General features: G+C 36.3%; 1 protein-coding gene across 19 annotated transcripts in view; it reads right to left on the reverse strand.

The window, feature by feature from the left end:
- Positions 1–1,098: 1,098 nt before the first annotated feature.
- EFR3A (EFR3 homolog A) overlaps positions 1,099–21,027 on the reverse strand; it is a 66,353-nt gene continuing 46,424 nt past the window's right edge. For 13 of the 19 annotated variants that reach the window (XM_085536971.1, XM_015856348.3, XM_015856346.3 and 10 more), the window contains 11 exons: positions 19,534–19,706; positions 19,013–19,088; positions 16,901–17,062; positions 16,142–16,273; positions 15,572–15,639; positions 14,067–14,194; positions 7,802–7,890; positions 6,480–6,528; positions 5,365–5,468; positions 4,720–4,769; positions 2,990–4,107 (listed from right to left, as the gene is read on the reverse strand). In XM_085536971.1, coding sequence (XP_085393097.1) covers positions 4,002–4,107; positions 4,720–4,769; positions 5,365–5,468; positions 6,480–6,528; positions 7,802–7,890; positions 14,067–14,194; positions 15,572–15,639; positions 16,142–16,273; positions 16,901–17,062; positions 19,013–19,088; positions 19,534–19,706 — 1,137 coding nt within the window. In that variant the 3' untranslated portion in view covers positions 2,990–4,001. Of the gene's footprint in view, positions 2,301–2,989; positions 4,108–4,719; positions 4,770–5,364; positions 5,469–6,479; positions 6,529–7,801; positions 7,891–14,066; positions 14,195–15,571; positions 15,640–16,141; positions 16,274–16,900; positions 17,063–19,012; positions 19,089–19,533; positions 19,707–21,027 lie in introns of those variants that run through there. The other 6 variants (XM_085536970.1, XM_085536968.1, XM_085536974.1 and 3 more) reach the window with 1 other exon arrangement.

Here is a 21,027-nt window from a genome sequence, read left to right on the forward strand (position 1 = left end):
ATTCTATATCGCCAGGAGGACTAAAATAAGTTAAAATTTGACTATATCAACAAAGCTAGGAAACCACCCCATCAAAACAATCAGGTTCAAAATCACTAGCAGCCTTAATACTTAAACATGAAAGACTTACACAAAGGTATTATCAAGCTTTCCCCATTGGATTTCAGCTGAATGACACGTGACAGCGTTGAATGTTGAATTTGGACTCTGCAATATACATCTGAAACTGACAATATCAATTCCAGTGTCAAAGTTGACCAAATTTACATAAGGCTCTTAAGAAATTCAAGTGAGGGGAGTTTTAGATTAGATGTGAGGAGGATTTTTCATTGAGGGCAGTGAGGCCCTGGCACAGGCTGCTGGGAAGTTGTGGACGGCCCACCCCTGGATGCATTCAGTACCAGGCTGATGGGGTCCTGTGCAGACTGACCTGATGGGGGACACTCTGACCATAACAAGGTGTTGAGTCTGGGTGGGCTCTGAGGTTCTTTCTCACCTCTTCTAAGCCACTTTATGATTCTATGAAATCACGTTTGATTGTGTGGTCCCACACACAGTTACTCATTCCAAAGCTGGAACTGTTCAGGTATCAACCCATTGTTACAGTGACAGGAGACTACTCTGTACTTCGCAGTTAGAAATAAAAATGATAACAAAAAGATGAGATAGCTAATTAGTCGGAGTAAAAAAAAACACGGCCTTTAAACAAGCGAATGAAGTTTATCACTGCTTAATAACAGCATAACTCATCAAATCCTTCCTGCTATTAGAGGATAGTACCTCATTCATGACAATGCATCAACACAGATATATTTGCTCAGAAGTGTATACTCATTCACATATTCTCATTTCAGAGATAAGGATGGATCATTTGAGTCACCGAATGACTTTGGGAGGAAAGGACCTTAAACATCACTGAGCTCCAATTTTGTCTGACTTCACCATAGTAGTTGTTCATCAGTAACTAAAAGTAGTGGTTCAACAACACTGCAGTGCTTCATGCTTGCAAGAAAGAGGTGAATAAAAAGGTTTAACTTAAATGTCAAGAAGTCACTGACAATTGAAAGCACTAAAAAAATCACGACACCATAGAGAAGATTTATTTTAAATTCTGATTTTATTGCTTAAATATAGATTGCACAGTGTGTGTTCTTACATTTATTGAACTGGTTCATTACATACAGTACAGAATATATGACCATCAGAACAAAAGACAAAATATTCCTGCTCTGATTTTGGACAACAGGCTATTTCTGTCTTTTGAAACATACAGGGATTGTATTTACTTTAAAAGTGACCTGCTACCAAAACCCCTAAAAATGACATAATTGGAAAGAAAACACAAAGCAAAAGCTGGAGTATGTCTGAACAGCTGGATACAAGCGTATAAACATTGTGACAGCACTGGATGCATTGCAGATAGCAGAGCCAATATGCATACAATGCTTTCAAGTTCTGCAACTTGTCTTAAGAACATAAAGACGTGAAACAAGCAATTCTAACCCATCAAACAGTATCCTTAACTCATTTGGTTTCATTCATTATCTTCATATTACCACAGTTACAAAACAATACATTTTTTTACAGTGACTCTCATATTCCAGCTGTCAAAAATGGCCAATGTGAACCAACTACCAACTCAAGACTGGCTGGATTTCCAGATAGTAAGAAACTGAATATCGTGTGAACACAGTGTTAAAAGCTCTTCAAACCCTGCACAACACCTGCACAACACTTGCATTTCCCATTTAAAGCGAGTTTGAACTTCAAAAACATGGAAACCTACAGCATAAATGAAGAATTCCATAAACAGAATAGAAAATGAAATGCTGAATTTACTTTTCACATGCAGCATTCATGCAACAGAATTCAGTCACTGAAACAATCCTGTATTTACAGCACAGTCTGCATACTGCAGGAGTGCAAACAGAAGTACATTCTTTATTTCCCATTCTTTAGACTCCTTATTTTCTTTTTGTACAAAAGTGCACAGTGTTATTCTTAAAAAAATGACAGAGTGGATAAGTGTTTTACATTTTATCCATAGGTTAGATTTACTCTTTAAAAAATTACACTCTTTATATAGGTCAAAAAACTGTCTTACATTTAAAAAAAACCCAATGAAACAAACAAGGAAAAACAAAAAGTGAAAAACTATAAGCTAGAGTGGTAACGAAGTCTATGTATGTGTAGGCTGTGGTCTGATCAGGCTGATAAGCTGCAGCAGTAAAAATCACAACGGAATGCTGTAGATAAGGGGCTGTTCGTCATCCACTAACAGCTGTGATTTCACTGTTAAACTGAAAAGAAGGTCTCAATTACCTTTTGAGTTTTGAGCTTTCTGAAATTCTCAGCACGTTATCTCATAGGTTTAAGTAGCTGAAATTTCTCTGTTGTCATCTGCCATCAGGTTTTTAAAAGTAGCCTGGTGCAATACATGCTGTAGAAAGGTTCAAATATCCAACAGTCTGTTTTACAGCAGGTTTGTAAATGTCCCAAAGTCAGCAAATTAGCTGCTCTGCCCATCAGAGAGACACCATCCAGCTCTTAGAACTATGCAACCAGAGATTAATTCTGATTCTGAATGCCATCTCATCATGCCCCTACTCAAAGCAGGGCCAACTGAAGTTAATCACTTTGTTCACGGCCTGTGTTCACTGTTTTATACACTGCAGGCTACCCACAGTGCCTTGCATTTAATAAAGACATTTTTGTGCTGGCTCGTATTCAGATAGACCATGGGACTTCAACTTTACAATTCATGACAACAACTACGGCTGTTTTGTTTTGTCTGCAGAATTTAGTGAGCCAAAAACAGCCTTGACAGTTACCATCAGAAGCTGAGGGATCTACTAGATTGGTTTTACTTTACTCTCATTTCAGATGTACACTCAGATACATAAACCTATGAAAGTTAGCACATTTTCTTCATTTCTACAAAGATTTGAGAGATAAAACAGAAATGAACAAACATACGCATCTCTAAAAATGCTTTTGCTTGAAAACACATTTAATAAACTCTTGTTCTTTAAATGGTTTCACTCAGTTTTCTTTCAACTTCTAAAACATCACTAAAAAGCTGTAACAAACGACAGAGAAATACCTCATAGAACATAACTGTAATCTCTGCATTTATGACTTAAAATGCCCTCGGTTTATTTTATGCTATACTAAATATACTTCTCTTGTATTTATACTAAAGCAGACAGAGTAAAATAGTACTGCATTTTCAAAAGTATAATCTGTAAACTATACATTTTAAGATGTGAAAAATATTGCACAATTCAGTGTTTCAAGAGATTTCTCCTGTCTTTATGCAAAGCAGTAATTCTCACAGCAAGAAACACAGGATACATACTAGTTGTATATATCTAAGAAGCATATTGTATGATGCATCAGAAATACTTAACAAGTGTCCATTTGTCCATTTACTATACTTGAACACATGTAAGGTATTGTGTTTAGTTCTGCTTTTTTTTCCTCCATATATTACAAAAAGAACAAGTTAATCAACTGTAACAGCAGGAACAAAAGGGAGTTAGGCCAGCACTCCACTGTTACATATATTATGGTTTTCTTTCAACACACGATACAGTTGGAGAAGAAAAAATAAGAAGGAAAAAGCATTTCTCGGGTCCCTCAATTAAAAGGAATTAACATATTAAAGCAACTTACAAACTAAAGGAATCTATGGAAAGACTAACTGCTAGAATAACTGAATTAATAAATGTGAAAAAAACAACAAGTTTTATATATGGCATCTATGTGTACTCATACATGGAAATGAAGAAATGTGACAAATGAAAACCTAACTTAAAAGGAAAACCAGACTTACAGAAACTGAACAGATTCAAGAGGTTGGCTAAAGTAATCTGGTTTTGGCTCATGTTCATCACTATTTTAAAATTAGCTAAAAAGAAAAACAATAAAATTTGAGAACTCATCTTGTTCTTTCTATTGTACTCTACTCTAAATAATGTCCAGCAGACTTCAGAAGACACTTAATACACACAAAGATCTGGAAACTTCATCTCATAGACTGGAACAGATTGGTAATGAGCATGTCCAGCAGTAATCGTCATCGTTCCTGAGGGGCTGGGTGGAGGTCTGCGTAAGAAGAATGATCATTATCACTCACAGTAATACAGACAGATATATTTTTTTTTTACCTGTATAAACTAATAGCTGCAAAAAATGCCAACTACTATTTTTTGTTCATTCACAGCCAGTGTTTTATCCTGATCCATTATGTCTCCATTTTTTATCAAGGATCTTTTCTAAATCAACAAGTCACTGATGTTATAGAATCAGGACAATGCATTTTATTACTTACATTATCTACACTGCACATCAGATGTGCAAGAACTATAAATAATAAAAACACAAACACGTTAAACTTGTTAAAATGTAACGTAATAACATAAATGCTCTTAACATCTCCACAACTGGGGCCAGTTATGCTCTTTTTCTTTACAAATGTCTTGAAAAAATTCAATTGAACAATTAAAATTGGATGAGTTAGAAGAGTTCATCATCCCACAGAGGACTCAATAACAAGATTATCAAAGCAACAGTTTTATACAAATGCTTTCTGTAAAGTTAGTGATTTTCTGCCTATTTCGCATGTTTAGAATACTATGACATTACAACCTGAAAGTTGTCACAATTGATTTATAACTCATTTTTTATTCATAATATTCTTCTTGAATACAATCTTACCGAATAGTGAGTTCCAGTATCTGGGCAAGTCTGTCATGGAGCAAATTAGCCTGGAAAAAAAATAATTAAAATTTAATAATTAATTACTGAATCTTAAGCACAGTGAAAAGGAACATGTGAGGCAGCACTCAGTGTATTTCCTGTTTAGATTTCCATCTGCTGCAGGGATTCTGAGCCTTGTAGAGGCATGTGAAATTGAGTGAGCCTACCTTGAAGCACAACTCAAAATTTGTTGTTGAAGGTAGAAGGTACACATTTAATTATATATATGTACATGTGTGTGTGTAACATTAATATATATATATCGTGAGGTAAATACAGTTCTGCTTATCCCAGAAGGAAATAGGGATGGATAATCAATCCGAATTTCAAAGATAGTAAAGATAACACTAAGGTGAAGAGTGAATAAGATTTCCATTCATTTTAAAATGTTGTAGAAACAACAAAAATCATGTTTTAAACAACTGGAATTTCCCAATACAGATAATTGATATTACAGAGACAATGGCTGAAGACAACTGAATACTATACTTCAAGTGCAATAGCAGCAGTGACATACACAGAAACACAGAGCACCCTTAGCACATCTCTATTAACGTTTGTACTAGCATCTTCAATAGTATAAAAGATATTTCAGAAACTCACTTTGGTTTCACATTGTGCTGCAATTTCTTCAAATGGTGCTTTTTGGAACTTTTCAATCACAAGACGCCTTTTTTCTTTTTCCTGTTCTTCAAGTCCATTGTTATCTTAAAGAAAATGAAAAAAGTGTAATTTTGCCCATCAAGCATGAGTGATTTGAACCTCTAAAGTGTTTTGCCTTCTTTCACACTATCTTTTTAGCTTTCAAATGTGCACTGGAAAAGCAAACACGCAACCACATCCAAGCACGCTGTCACTGCTTCTAAAGCAAAATGCTGATAGAATTTCAGGGAGCTCTTTTGAGGATGCCAGTTTTACCCTTTTTTTTTACTATGTGTTTTAACCACCAGTCAAGACTTCCTGTTTCATCATCTGGTCTCAAGACTCCACTTCTGACTCACTGCACCCAAGTCTCTTCCTTCAAGGGAAGAGGGAAATATCTGCCCTCCCAGTATCATGCAGACAGCTGGGAAAGATGTATTTTTAAACAGAATTTGGAATACAGGCCAAGTGAACCTAGAAGCAGCTGGAACTTTTCAGCATCTAATGAATTCAAGTACTTCAGCAATTAGCTAGTTTGGGAAAACTGTCAGATTGAATTATTGTTTAAGATGTTACTGTATCTATTGTTTATAATGTCAATGTTCAATCAACATCTTTGACAGAAGTTTGGCAGGCTGGATGGCATTATTAACTACTCAAACAGTTCTCTTACTTCTTAACTCCATGAGTTCTACTAGCTGAGTGTTTTTGACACCTGAAATTCTATCTTAAAATCTATTACCTGAATGCACTGAAGACTGAAAATCTCACAACTGGAAAATCTCACAACTGGAAAATCTCATTATTTCTAGCTAGGCCTGAAATGGCAAATTCCATAGAAATGCATTTCCATATTGTTTCTCTTAGTCGCATAAGTTTCAAAAAACGAATTCACTAAAATTATCAAGATCTTATCTCAGAAACTTGGAAATAAATAGCTAAAATTTTAAATCAGTTGACTAGCTAATAAAAACAAATGTAGTATTTTAATTATGTTATTCTGGCAACAAATTTTCTTTAGTAATTCCACACTAACCTAGGATTACACTGTTAAATATAATTGCAATAAAACTTACCAATTGCTTTCTTCAAAGCTTCAAAGGTGATTTCTTCAGTGTTATCAATCTAAGGACAAAAGTAAAAAAAACAAAACCTTAAATCTCATACACGGCTAACTTCTAAAAGCTATGGAACAGGATAAATACTGAAGGAGAAAACAGCCACAGCTTTGGTGTTATTTTTTTTAACATACAAATTTCTTATAGTTTTATCATGAGCTTCTATAGCAATTAGACCCCCTAATTCTTTATTAGCCACCAGAATGGTTGTTATTTGTAGAAAAATACTAGTTTTCTATGATTCAAAACTGATTCTTGCCAGCTTTGCTTACAAATATTGGACCAAAAAAAGCTGGCCAGCTTTGTTCTCATTACTACCTTGTTTTTATACAAAAAACAGTAAATAAAAATAATCACCCTGGACAAAGTTTTCTGACCCAAGGTTCTTTCCCAAGAATGACCAAGGAAAATTCTAGTGAGTAACAGGAGATTTGGAAAACAACTTGAATTTTGGCAGAACTTTTCTTCAGGCCAGGAATAGCCTGTGGCATTTCTATGCTGATATCTCAGTGAGGGAGCTGGGAATGTTTAGACTGGTGAACAGGAGGCTCAGGGGAGACCTCAGTGCATTCTACAACTTCCTGAAGGGAGGTTGTGATGAGGAGGGGTTTGGCCTCTTCTCCCAGGCCACAAACAGGACCTGAGAAAACATCTTCAAGTTGTACCAGAGAAGATTTAGATTAGACATAAGGAACAACTTTTTCTCTCAGAAAGTAGTCAAGCACTGGAATGGCTGCCCAGGGAGGTGGTAGAGTCTCCATCCCTGGGAGCGTTCAAGTGGTGTCTGGATGAGGAGCTACGAGATATGGTTTAGTGGCTTGTGGTAGCAATGGTAATGTTGGACTAGATGAATGGTAATGTTGGACTGTTGGACTAGATGATCTTTTAGGTCCTTTCCAACCCTGTGATTCTATGGTGATTCTTAGGCAGTTCCTGAGAATAACAAAAATGCTTACTGAGGTTAGTTGAACAATGTGATGCTAATATGCACGTACAGTAGCTCTAGCTATCTCTGTTCACTGCAGAGGAGCTGGACAAGATGAACTTTAAAGGTGCCTTCCAACTCAAAAGACTCAATAATTCTGAGATATTTTCATAGAACAGCATCAGCATGTTTGACAACACTTTTTATAATTGCAGTGGAAAAAAATAAAGAAAACAAAACATTTAACGTTGCTAGAATTATCAAACTCTAGACTTTCTGCAAAAGCATAATTTGGAGGTTGTTCCTACCCCCAGCATCAAATATGATGCCTTAAGATATCTTGTCATTGTCATACCTTATCCTCTGTGTTGTTCCCGGGTAGAATATCCACCTGAATAGATACTGTGTCCACAATGCTTTTCCTTCTGGAGAGTCTGTCCTCATCTAGAAGAATAAGACAAAACAAAAACCACTAAATCAACAGATCTCGCTTTATGAGTAACAACAAAAAGATGAACAATCAAGTTTCCATACATTGGACGCAGCTTTGTGTCTGTATCCTATTTAGTGACCCCATACCATCTACTCTATCATTTTTATCATTGTGAAAAGTGATCAGTTTCCTGTATAATTACTCAGTCAGAACAGGAAGAAAAATAACCTCTTAATTATGCCTTTCCCATCTTGTTCTAAATCTTGTGAATTATTCAGATGCAAAATAAATAGCATAACATATGATGATACACTGCTGTAAATATTATTTTTTTATAATAAAAATTTTTATTTATTTATAAACGGCTAAATTTTTTCCTTGGCTGTGAAATCTAAATGTTAGGGTCTTAATTTGAAGGGATTCTGAAATGGAAAAGGGTTTATTGGAAGATGGCTCACTAACAGAGACAATATAAATTTCTCAGTGGAAATAAAAAGCAAACGTTCCTTATTCTTGTTGCTACAAATATCATACTCAGCAAGTCTAAGATTTGTTCAGTGAAAAAAGAAATTCTCTCTGCTTATTAATTTCTAGAAACAGTCAGAAAGTCACACTGATAATTTTTTAAAGCAGCTGCAGATCAACTATGCAGATAGTAAAAGGGACATCATGTCATTAATGTGGAGGATTATGATCAAGTGATCCATCATTAGATAGATTTTCCTTTTGTGACTTCATTCCTGAAGCATGACACCAAGTAACCATTTCTCACTTTTGACATATTAACATAAGACATGAAAAGCCAAAAATAGATTTAAAGACATGCCGTGAGAAACCTCTGGCAAATGAAGATATGAATAACCTGACTTCATGCACGTCATTTACAAAGTCACAAATTGCTATGTCACATCTTAGATTTCAGCTGAGATGATGACACTGGGAAGTGGCCCTTTTTATTTTCATCGCAGAGTCAGAAGCATCTAAATGCACTTGATACTAAGATGAGGATATGGAAAGTAGCAGGAATATGCTCCCTCCAGATGGCAACTTATTTTGGTTCTTTGTTTGAATCACAAACAAAACACTTCTGCAGAGCAAATACTGAGCATGATCAGAGTTCTTCCCAGCAAAGCTGAATGCACTTGGCTTTTATAAATCAAGTTTCTGAAAAGTTATATAAATGAAACGTCATTTCAAGATCCAGAGGCAGTGAATGAACAAGCTTAGTGAAAAACACCTGAGTTCCAGCTATGTTTGCCAGGTTCTCAGAGGCCCTGAGTACGTGCAGCATCATTCTGAAGGACTTAATTTTTAAGCCCTGATGGCTAAACTGGTACACATCTGCACAGAGAGGAGTGTATCACAAACCATGATGGTTAAATGCAAGACTGAAGTGTCTGAAGAAGCAGGCATCTTGGCTGCCATCTTGCTGCTCTCTCTTGTAATTGACAAGCAAACACCAGAACGCACTTTTTTTTTTGTGTGATGATTTTCAATAGAGTTTATCTTTTATGGATGCCTAGCTATTCCTGTCTAGCAAGTGTTCATTCTATTCTAATATTGAAGGTATTATGTGGGCAAATTTTTTTTATAATTCACAGTTTCCCTTAGGTTTTAATGATGTAAGATTCATCTCCACACACATAAAGGATTCTAGGGACAAACCAGCAGTGAGGGAGAACCCAAGAACCCCTTGGGTGAAGGAAGGGCTCAGAGGTCATTTCAATGACAAAGTGGGAAGTCATTGCTTGGGACATGAAGCCCAATGTGAAATACTGGGGAAGAGGATTTTGGGATCGCACAAAACTTTCTGAGGGGTTTCTCTGGGAAGAACCAAGGGCAGGGGGAAAGAGGACTGGGATAGAGTGGGGAGGAACAAGATGGGAAAGCAGAGATGAAAGAGGTCAATCTCATGCAAACAGGGCATTGGTCTGTATGCACATCTAGCCATAATGAGCCTTATCAGTGCAATCTGTCCTGCCTTCCCGCTCCATTTCCACCGCCTCCTGGTTGAAGAACACTCTTCTCTTTGTGTAGGTGTGTACTTTGGGTTCTGAGTACAACAAATGGAATGAAGATGCACAGCATCAGTGTGCGACCACAAGGGAATATCAAGCTGGGCACCTCAATATTGACCTCTGTAAGCAAATGCAAGTATGTCTGTTCATCCCGAAGGGCAGGCATCTGGATGAACTGGCTACCAGAGGGACCAAGAGGTCCAGTCCAACTACTATATATACTATGGAGCCTATGGCTTAGGGGAGATCAATATGTGTGTTGTTTGGCATGAAGGAGATATGCAGTAGCAGCTGGGCTGGGCCTTTGGGCAATGGGGCACACATTCAGATAGCAGATACTGGGGAGACCAGGAAGTGGGATCCAGCGGTGGCTACACAGTGGAGAGATCCATACAGAACTATAGAACCAAATTTTTGAAAACAGCTGTAAGATCACCTAGTCCAATGATCAACCTATCCCCACCTTGCCCACTAAACTATATCCCTCAGGGCCACATCTATGCATTTATTGACTCTACCACCTCCCTGGCAGCCTGTTCTGATGCCTCACCAGTCCTTCCAAGAAGAAATGTTTCCTAATATGCAATGTGAACTTCCCTGGCACAACTTAAGGCCATTAAGTCTCATCCTATAACTAGTTACCCAGGAGAAGAGGCCAATGTCCACCTCTCTATAAGATTCTTTCAGGTAGTTGTAGAGATCTATATGGTCTTTCCTTCCTGTCTCCTCCAGACTAAACAATCCCAGAACATATTTCTGTATATAGGTTCCACTAGTGGGCTTGAATGGACAGAGAGAGGAACAGGATGAGGCCACTAGTACTGTTAGTCAAAGTACAGAGTGGGTATGGCTGTTGTTTTGAATGGCCAGTGGTTTGCACATATATACATGGGTGGATTTGCCCTGTTAAAGTCTGTTTGCAAGCCACTAGTGCACTTTCACAGAAAGATAAATCACTTACTACTTATGAAAACAGTGAACAATATTAGTTTCAACAAATCAAAATAATCTGATAAACAGTATTTTTAGTGAGCAGAAAAATTAAAGTTAACACTTCTCCAAACAGGGTTTTAAGGTTCAAAATGTACATTTAACACCAAAAGAACTCGAAGCAATTTCAAAAGGATAACAGACCAACCATTCTTTCAGCGCTACTACGTTTGTTGTGCCCACCAGAAAATTTTATCAGGAATATCACCTTCCAAAATACAAACCAGTTTCCATCAGTATTTGCCTTCCCTTTCAAAATAACAAGCAATTGGCCTAAAAAAACAAGTTTCCCTCAAGATGCAACTTCATTTCAACTCTGTAGATACTAATTTGGTAGAATTTGAGAGAAATATCACTTCACCTGGAGATTCATTCACGTTAGCAGAACAACATAAAAGGACAAAATGTTTACAGGAATCAAGTTTCCAGAGTAGACAAAGTGCTATAATCCCCATCCATCATCCTTTTCACTAAACTGATTAAGACATCACATTTCCTCACACAATGTTCTCTAAAATGACAGCATATTACACTAGGAATGAAACACATCTTCCCAGTTAAGTGCCAAGACCCTTTCCACACGTCTGACAGAAGCGGAGTAGAATGTCTACATGAGAAATATAAACAAACTGAATCTAGAGACAGAATTTACTTTTTACTTCTCATTTACAGAACAGAATCTACCCTACACTCAACTCCTGTGTTTACAATTCAACATAATACTGGGAAAGACTGAAAATACTGAAGCACAAAAATACTACGTGGTAAAATTTTCATTTAATGTTCAAGTAGAAGTCATATTGAATTAAAAGGAATTAATTACAAATTGAAACAAACAACTGAATGAAAGAGGTTAAGTTAGCAATGCATTTACTCACCCTCATATTTCATTAGAAAATATCCTCAGCTTTATAATAATCTATAACGGAATGAATCATCATCATTCTGTGAGCTGTTGACAGCTTCTTTTAACTATGAACCAAGTTCAAATTTGACAGGATGAGGGGAAGTGGCCTCAAGTTGCACCAAGCTAAGTTTAGGTTGGACGTTAGGAAACACTTCTTTACAGAAAGGGTAGTTAAACTCTGGAATAGGCTCCCTAGGGAGGTGGTTGAGGCAGTGCCCCTGGATGTGTTTAAGAGCTGTTTGGATGTGGTGCTCAGAGATATGATTTAGCAGAGGGTTGTTAGAGTTAGGGTACTATGGTTAGGCTGTGGTTGGACTTGATGATCTTTTCCAACCTGTGTAATTCTATTATTCTTGTAATTTCACTCGAAGAGTCACCTTTGGTACTATCACAGAAATGACACCTATGGCCCTACCACCTGTTAAGGGAAAGAAAATAGGAAGCTACCATAATTCGGAGTACTAAATTGAGAATAAAAACAGAAGGCAAACCTTTCAGCTTCACACAGGCATACTAAGAAGGGGATAAGCAAAAACAAAAGCACACCAAAAAACAAAAAACCCAGTAGGACACACTATGTACTAAGCAATTTCTGGCCTATTTGTCTAAAAGCCTTCTAGAAGCATTTTTTCCTTTTGATAGGGCACATCCTATCAGTTCACACCACAGCTAGCAGGAGAGCAGGATGACCTACTACTCATTTTTTACCTTTTGACTTGTGTCTGCATTTGTGATATTTTCTGCCTAATGAAAATAGAGATTAATATATATATATGGAGAAAAATAGTTTAGTGTGCATTTAAACATCTTTCCCTCCCACCAAAGAGAACAAGGAACAAAAAGTATGTATTTCAAACTGATAAGAAAACTGGAAAGAGAAATAGTGAGAGGATTTTATCTCTGTATGTTATTAAACACAACATTATTAAAATTTATCACCAAGTATGACCTCTTACTCATTACTCAAAAAGCTGGAAAGAGGGTGTTTCTTCCACCTGAACTCACTTAATGTTGTTGGAGACAGAACCATCAAGGTTAGTGTTCCTGTGTAAGAATGTATTTTAGGAAAGTATCCAAGTAAACTCCAGTAAGGTCATTTAGACACAAATGCATCCCATGTTACAGAAGAGACTAAACACAATTTTCTAATCAGGCCATCTACCATTCCATGCTCACTCAAAAGACAGTAAAAATTTGAAAACATAACATTTCAATATTTGTTACAAACATTTACAAGAATATAACATTAACTGTCATTCAGATGCCAGAAGAAATGATCTATCGAACACAACAACACTTCCCTTTTTTAGAAGAAAAAAAAAACACAAAACCATCCAGCAAGATAACTCAAAGTTATTTCAGATGCGTCTCAGAATATACTGCTAGTTTGCTCACAGCAAAACCACAGTCGTTCTCATTCCCTCCCTAGCTATCCAAAAAGTTTAATCCAGTGTGTCATTGCCTTTCAACACAACTGAACCATTCTGCAGGTGTGACAGATATGATATTCATTGTCCATATGTACTGTCTACTTTTGATATGTAAGGTACAATATAGAGGAATCACAATTTCTTGCTAGGTACTTGCACAGTGCCTAATAGTACCATAGTGTCTAATACTAATACTACCATAATATCTAATAGTGTCTAACTTTTTGTCATAGTTTATGCTTCAGACTGATAAGCCCCATAGTCTCATTAGAGCAACAAGCAGTTAGATAAAGTAAAAAAAACAACATGCATGGTTAATAAAAAAATAAATTAAAAAAATACCTCTTAAAACTCTTTTTCTGTACACTTCTTAACAGGATGTTGAAAAAGTATCAAGAACTGAAAGCCAAGAATGTCACATACTATGTAATCATTTGCATGCTGTTCACATGTAATGGGTAGGTAGTATGAACTTCCAATAATTTTCTTTGGGTGTACTTTATTCTAGTCATATTCCTCAACACTAAGTGAGCAATTGAGGCAATAACGTGGTTTTTTTTTTTAAATCAAAAACTGCTCATACTTTATAGAGATGTGAAGTAGGCTCAAGAACTTTGTGCCTCAACTCTTTATTTTAAGTAAGAAAATCATAAAAAGGATAAAAAGTGAAAACGTCACAGCAATAAGAGAGACGTTCATCAGAAAAATAGTACCATCAAAAAATAAAACCGTACTATGATTAAATAGTGTTGCAGACACACTGCATTTCATTTGATACTCTGACAGACAGCACCTTAAGAAAGCACTACCAATAACCAGTACTTAGCAGTTTTACAACTTACCTGTTACCTGGGGTACGTATGGAACGGACAATCTTTCCACGCTGTATCCACTGCCGCCTAATGATTCTGCAATCTTATTTGTCAAGAAAAATAAATTTTTTTCGTGCTTCTCTAACGATTTTGGGAGGCTGTTAAAAATATACATTTGAAGTTATTATCTCGCCATACATCTAGCTATTATCTCCTTTTATATATATATATATATATATATATATGTATGTAAAACAGTATACAAGAAAATGCAAATAGTGATGATTTGATAGAAAGAAAATGTCATCAGTTATTTATAAAGTGATACATCCTCTGGAATAATTAAAATGTAGAACTCTGCAACATTTTCAATTACTTCAACACTTGGTTATCTGAAATACATTTCTCAACTACTCCAACATTTTGAGAGATTTTTGCCTTTGATAATAGAGAAATCTGAAAAAATAAATGGAGAGTATTTGTTATTTGTCAGCAATGTGCCCTTGCCACAAAGAAGGCAAATGGTATCCTGGGTTGCAATAGGAGGCCATAATGATGGCAAAAGGTTGCAGGGGTGCTACTTCACCTTGACTAAGGGCCACACCTGGAGTGCTATGTACAGAGCTGAGTTCCCCAGGACAAAAGAGACTGAGAGCTTTGTAGGAAAAACAACAACCATCAAATAAACATTGAACAGGTTGGGTTAGAAAGAACTTGAAAGACCATCCAGTTCTAGCTCCCTTACATCAGGCTGCTCAGGGTCCCATCTGACCTGCCCTTGAACCTGCAGGGATGAGGAATTTATGACTCCTCTGGACAGCAACCTGTTCCAGCACCTCACCAGCCCTCCAGTAAAACATTTCCACCTAATAGCTATTCAAAATCTCCCCTTGTTTATTTTAAGACCATTATTCCAATGACTGGAGCTCCCCTCCCAGGGAAAGAGCTGAAACTCTTCAGTTCAGCCTGGAGAAGGCACAGGGATGAAAATGCATATGAATAACTGAAGGGAATGTGCAAAGACAGCAGAGCCAGACTCTTTTCAGTCGTACCAGTGCCATGAAAAGAGGCAACGGGGACCAAGTGAAACACAGAAATCTGCGGGAACATTTATTTACTGTGAGAATGACCATCCATGACTATCCAGAGAAGCTGAGCACCTTCAATGAAGGACAAAATCAAACTTGGAGGTGGTATTCGGCAGACTGCAGTAGGTGGTACAGCCTGAATGGGACTAGATGACCCACAGAGATCAGTTCAACTTTTACCCACTCTGTGATTCTAGAAATGCATTTCACCGTGTTGATCTTTACACCAAGCACCACATTATACAAACAAAAGTATAGCTGACTAAAATTTAAAAAGTGTCAAAAAATGCGATTTCTTTTATATAGCTCTCCACTGCTTGGCTTTCTTCTGTCTATCTGGTACACTGCTTAACCTCTTATTGTTCACATTCACAAGATACTTCAGTGACACGGAACAGTAATAGAGAAACTTCACTGTTCATCAATTAATATTCTATATCTACTTACTTGCATTTGTCCTTGAAAATTGTTTCTGGCAGAAAATACGATGCTTCCAGACTTCTAGTTTCAATGACCTGAAAAAAGACGAGGCAAACAGTATGAAGTATTTTCTACTACCTATTGCTCTCAATGACTAAAATGCCTTAAAGAAATTTACTGAAGCAGATTATCAGTCCTTCATTAATATGCATCTAATAAAAAAAAAAAAGCCCTTCAAGATTTCTTCTAGCTAGAGAAAGATACTGTGGAACCCACCCTTTTAAAGAAAAATTCTGGTTCTCATGGTCTTGCCTATGTCAATACGGTTAATCAAAGCCAGTAAGGTTATAAAGTCTTACACCAAACAATGATTTAGACCTTTATCTATGGTGACATGCACAAAATAAAACTACTAAAGGAGAGAATAATTATTTGCGTAAGTTTAAGAGTCAGCAAACAAAGCAGATGACAACAAGAATATAGAAGACAACAAACAACACTGGTGGACAAAAGTACCAGAGGTCAAGAACACAAACAATTACTGATTTATTTACTATTATGTGTACTGTACGAAAAGACTGATTCATCATGTATTACCTTGCTGACATGCTGACAGAAGGCAGGGACTGCAATCATCTGGCTCAGAAAGTTTAGATATGCTGCAACCAATGCCATGACACCACAACGATTAAACATTGGTAGATTATCCTCATTGATGATGGCGACGTCCTGAAGTAGATAAGACAGCAATTACATTCTCCAAAATTGACGGGTTGTTGTCTCAAACACCTGGAAGTTAGCAGTACTTACCATACATCAGCTAACATTACTACCTAATATGACACAGAATTTAATATCTTCCCCCTCACCCTAGCCTTTTAGCTCACTCTGAGTTAGGTGAATTTTATTCTGAAATAAAAGAGTTTGTAGAACGCAACTCCTCTGAAAAGAATAAAATCTACTCAACTTTCTCAAAAAGAGTGTACAGGGCAATAACTAGTAGCCTTTCTGCCTTAACAATTTCCACTTGTGGATCCGGAAAATTATGAACAGTATTTGAAAAATCACCTTCAAGAGTCCCAGATAGAACATTATAATGGAAATTACATAATGTTTATTATCATTGCTATTAGTTTTTTAGATTGTCTAAAAAATTAATAAATTTTATACACAGACTATATTTGCTTATAGGACTGATCGTGTTAGAACTGAATTATGTGATTTCCAATTTAAATATCAATATTCAAACAAAAGTATCATCATAGTACATCAAAAGTACATCATCAAAGTACTCACATCCAACTTCACAAATATGAACTACAAACCAGTGAACTCGACAGTGATTCAGACTCATACCTGGAGAGCAATAGCTAATCGAATAAGATCAATAACCACTTCTTCATTAGCTAGTTCAATTGTAATAAGAGCTAGAGATGTATACAGCAGCTCAAAGTTCTTTTGGACATTGTCTTCTTCTTTACAGCCTAAGTAGATGTGTCTGTATAACTGCTGCCCGTGCTACAAAAGATAGAAAGAAAAAATGAGTATTAAAATTCCTTTAGAAAGGGTCAATGTACTGTAGCCCAACTCCTGACTTAAAGTTTAACTTGGATCTTTGATCTGAGATTTAGCAAAAATAAATAAATAAATATATAAATAAATAAATTAGAAAAAGCATATCTAAACATATACACACACACAAAATACATTAAGATCACTAAGAATACAATTAGTCTACTACAAATAGAATAACGCCATTCTACAGTTGTGCATTAAGAAAGTCTTCCTGAATAGCAAAGAAATAAATTTTTCTGGAAGGCGGTTTGACACTACAAGCATTCTTAATCTGTAGACGACAGAGGTTTATAACATGTGACACAGCTGGTTTTCACTATCTAAGGACTGATGCTTTATCTCTGAAAGTACTACTTCAGCTTCAGAAGGAGGAGGGCAATTGACTTTTAATATATGCTCTTCAAGAAGAATGGATTCACTTGAACACTGAAGATTTTCAAAGTCTTTTTTATACTACTAAAATTAAATTTATAGTTCAAGAACACTCAAGAGGCTAACAGTGCTATGTGTTCAGTGTTCAATTCAAAAAGGAGGGAAGCAGAGCTATTATCAGAGCTATTATGAAATAACCACAATGAAGGTTAGCTCTATAATGGATATGGTATATTTCGAATATAATGAAATGAGTAATAAATATACCTAATAAATGAATGAATAATGAAACAAGTAATGAAATAATTCATTTCACTGGTAAAGAAAGGCGTTGTATGAAACCAAATGCATTTTTGGACCTTACAGTTCATATGAATCACAGAATCACAGAATTGTAGGGGTTGGAAGGGACCTCTAGAGATCATCGAGTCCAACCCCCCTGCCAAAGCAGGCTCCCTACACCACGTTGCAAAGGTAGGCATCCAGGCAGGTCTTGAATATCTCCAGAGAAGGAGACTCCAGCACCTCCCTGGGCAGCCTGTTCCAGGGCTCTGTCACCCTCACTGTAAAGAAGTTCTTCCGCACATTCCTGTGGAATATTTCTATATGACTACTAAAATGCCATAAATTCAACAGTTCCCTAATTATGACAAATGGTTATCAACAGCATCCTTAAATAGCAGGGAAAAAAAAGTATCCTGGCTTTAAGAAGGTGGACAGAGAAGAAAAGAACTTGGCATCCATGTCTAGATTAATTCCACATTATTTTAAGTACTGAAATTCCAAAGTTCTATAAATAATTCCCTTAGGATCTCCACATGGTCATTCAAAAGTTAATAAACTTTTAGAGAACGTTAACTAATGCTCAACAACATCAAAAACTTAATTTGACAATAAAAAATTTCTCTCTGGAAAATCAGTGCATCTTCTAATTCATAGTTTACAGGAGTCAAAAGCAAAGCAACATAGGTTAGCTGTGAAACAAGAATGTTTAATCTTAGACAGCTGATGGTGATAAACATTTCTATAGATCGCTTCCACTCACTTCAGGAAGTTGTGCTTTTTTTTGTTTGCAAATATCACACAATTGTAGGGGTTGAAAGGGACCTCTAGAGATTATCAAGTCCAATCCTCTGCTACTGTAGGTTCCCTACAGTAAGCAGTACGGGTAGGCATCCGGATGGATCTCGAATATCTGCAGAGAAGGAGACTCCACAAACCCTACTGCCCTACTGCACAAGATGTGCACTTGTCTAATTTCACGTATGCAAGGATCTTCACCAAAAAGATAAATGAAAACTTTATTTCATGGTGCCATCTCTCAAGAACCTGTAACACTGAACATTGACAATACTGTCATGCAAATTAAAATCACTGATCTTTGCAATGTGCTGTAAAAAAAACAAAAACAAAAACAAACAAACAAAAAAAACACAGCTACAGAAGAGAAACAAAAGAAACAAAGATACTGGTTCAGTTACTTTACTATAGATGGAAAAGTTAACTTTTTCATTCTATTACCTTTTTCATGAAGCTCACATCTTGCCTTGAAATTTTGTCCCGTTTTATCTTTAGATCAGAAACATCTGGTATTATTCTACAACAGAAACCAAGATAACGCTTCACAAAAAAGTTGAAATGGGAAGACAGCAAGACATGTATGAACTAGGCAAGCAAATTTGGAAGCAATTTCCATTTTAGGCTAACAACAAATTCAAATTTCAAATGAAGAAGCTGAACTATGAACACAATTATGAATGCTATAGGTTTTCCTTCCTCTATATAAAATACCAAATTCTGTCCCCCAGAAGGAGATAGTCAGCTACAAGATTAGTTAAAACTGAAGATACTGGAATGGTCACGTATCATGCATTGAGTCTCATCTGTTAAACTCTTTCCATCAATAAACAATAGAGGGCAGTGGACACTTATCAAAACAATACATTAGCATTTAATATTTGGAAAAAATATTTAAAACAAGCACATCATTCATATACTAAACTAGGACTGAAATTGGGTGACTGAAAACATGAAAGAATTACCGTATCCCTCTGAGTTTTGCTCTGTTGTCATGCCGATCAATGAGATTATGCAGTATTTCCAAGACCAGCTGCCTTAGCTCAGAGTCCTCCATTAGTGAAGGAGACAATAATGGGTCCAGAAACGGAGCAGGGAGCGCGTTAGTTATTGTCATTGCTTTGTATCCTGAAGTCACCTGTTTACAGTTGAACACAGTGCACTGTGAGAATTACTAAGAGCTGTCAGTAATGTTTCAGCAGGGTTTTCCTGGTCTCTAAGAAGTGGATTCAGATGAAAATATTGTATCAGTTTTGAAACTTCCTAACGTAATTATGTATTTGAAAGGATTTTAATAGTCATGCGCAAATGAACACTCTAATCCATTTTAAAGTGGTATTTCCCATCTTTACCATACTTACAAAAGGAAAATCATGGATTTATTTATTTATTAAATTCATAAAAAATAACCATCCTGTGAGAAGCTGCACTGGACAAAATGAAGGAGGTTAGAATTTTTGCAGAGACTTAACCATTTCAAGCTGCGAGATGCTCATATATGGTAGCTAGTATACTCATGTGAAGGGAAAAATAAGAGAGTGAGCAGGTGTGAAAGATGCATGCACATCTTAAACTAAAACTGCCAAGCATAAGATGTTGAGAGAATGGGGGGGTACAAAGTAATCAAAAGCCTTATCATATTAAAAGCAATCATATGTTTAAGACATAAGTTCACCTTCATTATTTTTATTCTATAGCAGTACAGCTTTTATTTGTGTGCAAGCACTATTCCTACAGCACAGTAAGTAGGTAGGAATTTGGTTTGCAAAGGAGCATGAAGGCATTATCTGTGCCACAGGAAAGAATCTATTCTATCTTCATTAAAATGGGAAATTACTAATTGTACAGACAGTAATACTGTAAATAAAAGTGAACATACTTAATGGAGTGACAGTTTCGAATTGCCTACACAACTTTTTCTGCCTGTGTGTATGCAAGATGATATGAAGTTATATTCTTTTCTATTGAATATATGATCACATTGTTCTCAGTTCAGAACACATCACGGGCACGATTTCAGTGAATTCTAATCATTTAATATGTGTGCAGTTCACACCATACATATACCTAAATAAAAGCTTTGCTCTGAATACAAAATTCCTTCCTACACTTTTTGGCAATATTTATCAATGTCTGAGTAATTCATTAAATATCAAAACATTCACTTTCATATATCTGTGCAGTGATGGGATTTAGTTTTTGCATCTCAAAGAATATTTGAAACAAAATTCAGCATTGAATGTATTCAGTATCTTCTACATGCAACATCTGGACCTCCCATTGCCTACCTACAGGCTATGTAACAACCCAAACTGAATAAGTTCCACACCAACGTGAATGAAAATTGTTAAAGACAAGGGAGATAAACACTGTCAGGAATAGTTTAGGCAGAGCAGATTCTATCCATAATAAAGACAGCCTGCAAGACGACCCCTCGAGGTCCTTTCTATCTGTAATTA

This window comes from Coturnix japonica, chromosome 2 (genome assembly GCF_054131305.1).
Source record: "Coturnix japonica strain WE chromosome 2, WE-NBRP24, whole genome shotgun sequence".
NCBI lineage: Eukaryota > Metazoa > Chordata > Aves > Galliformes > Phasianidae > Coturnix > Coturnix japonica.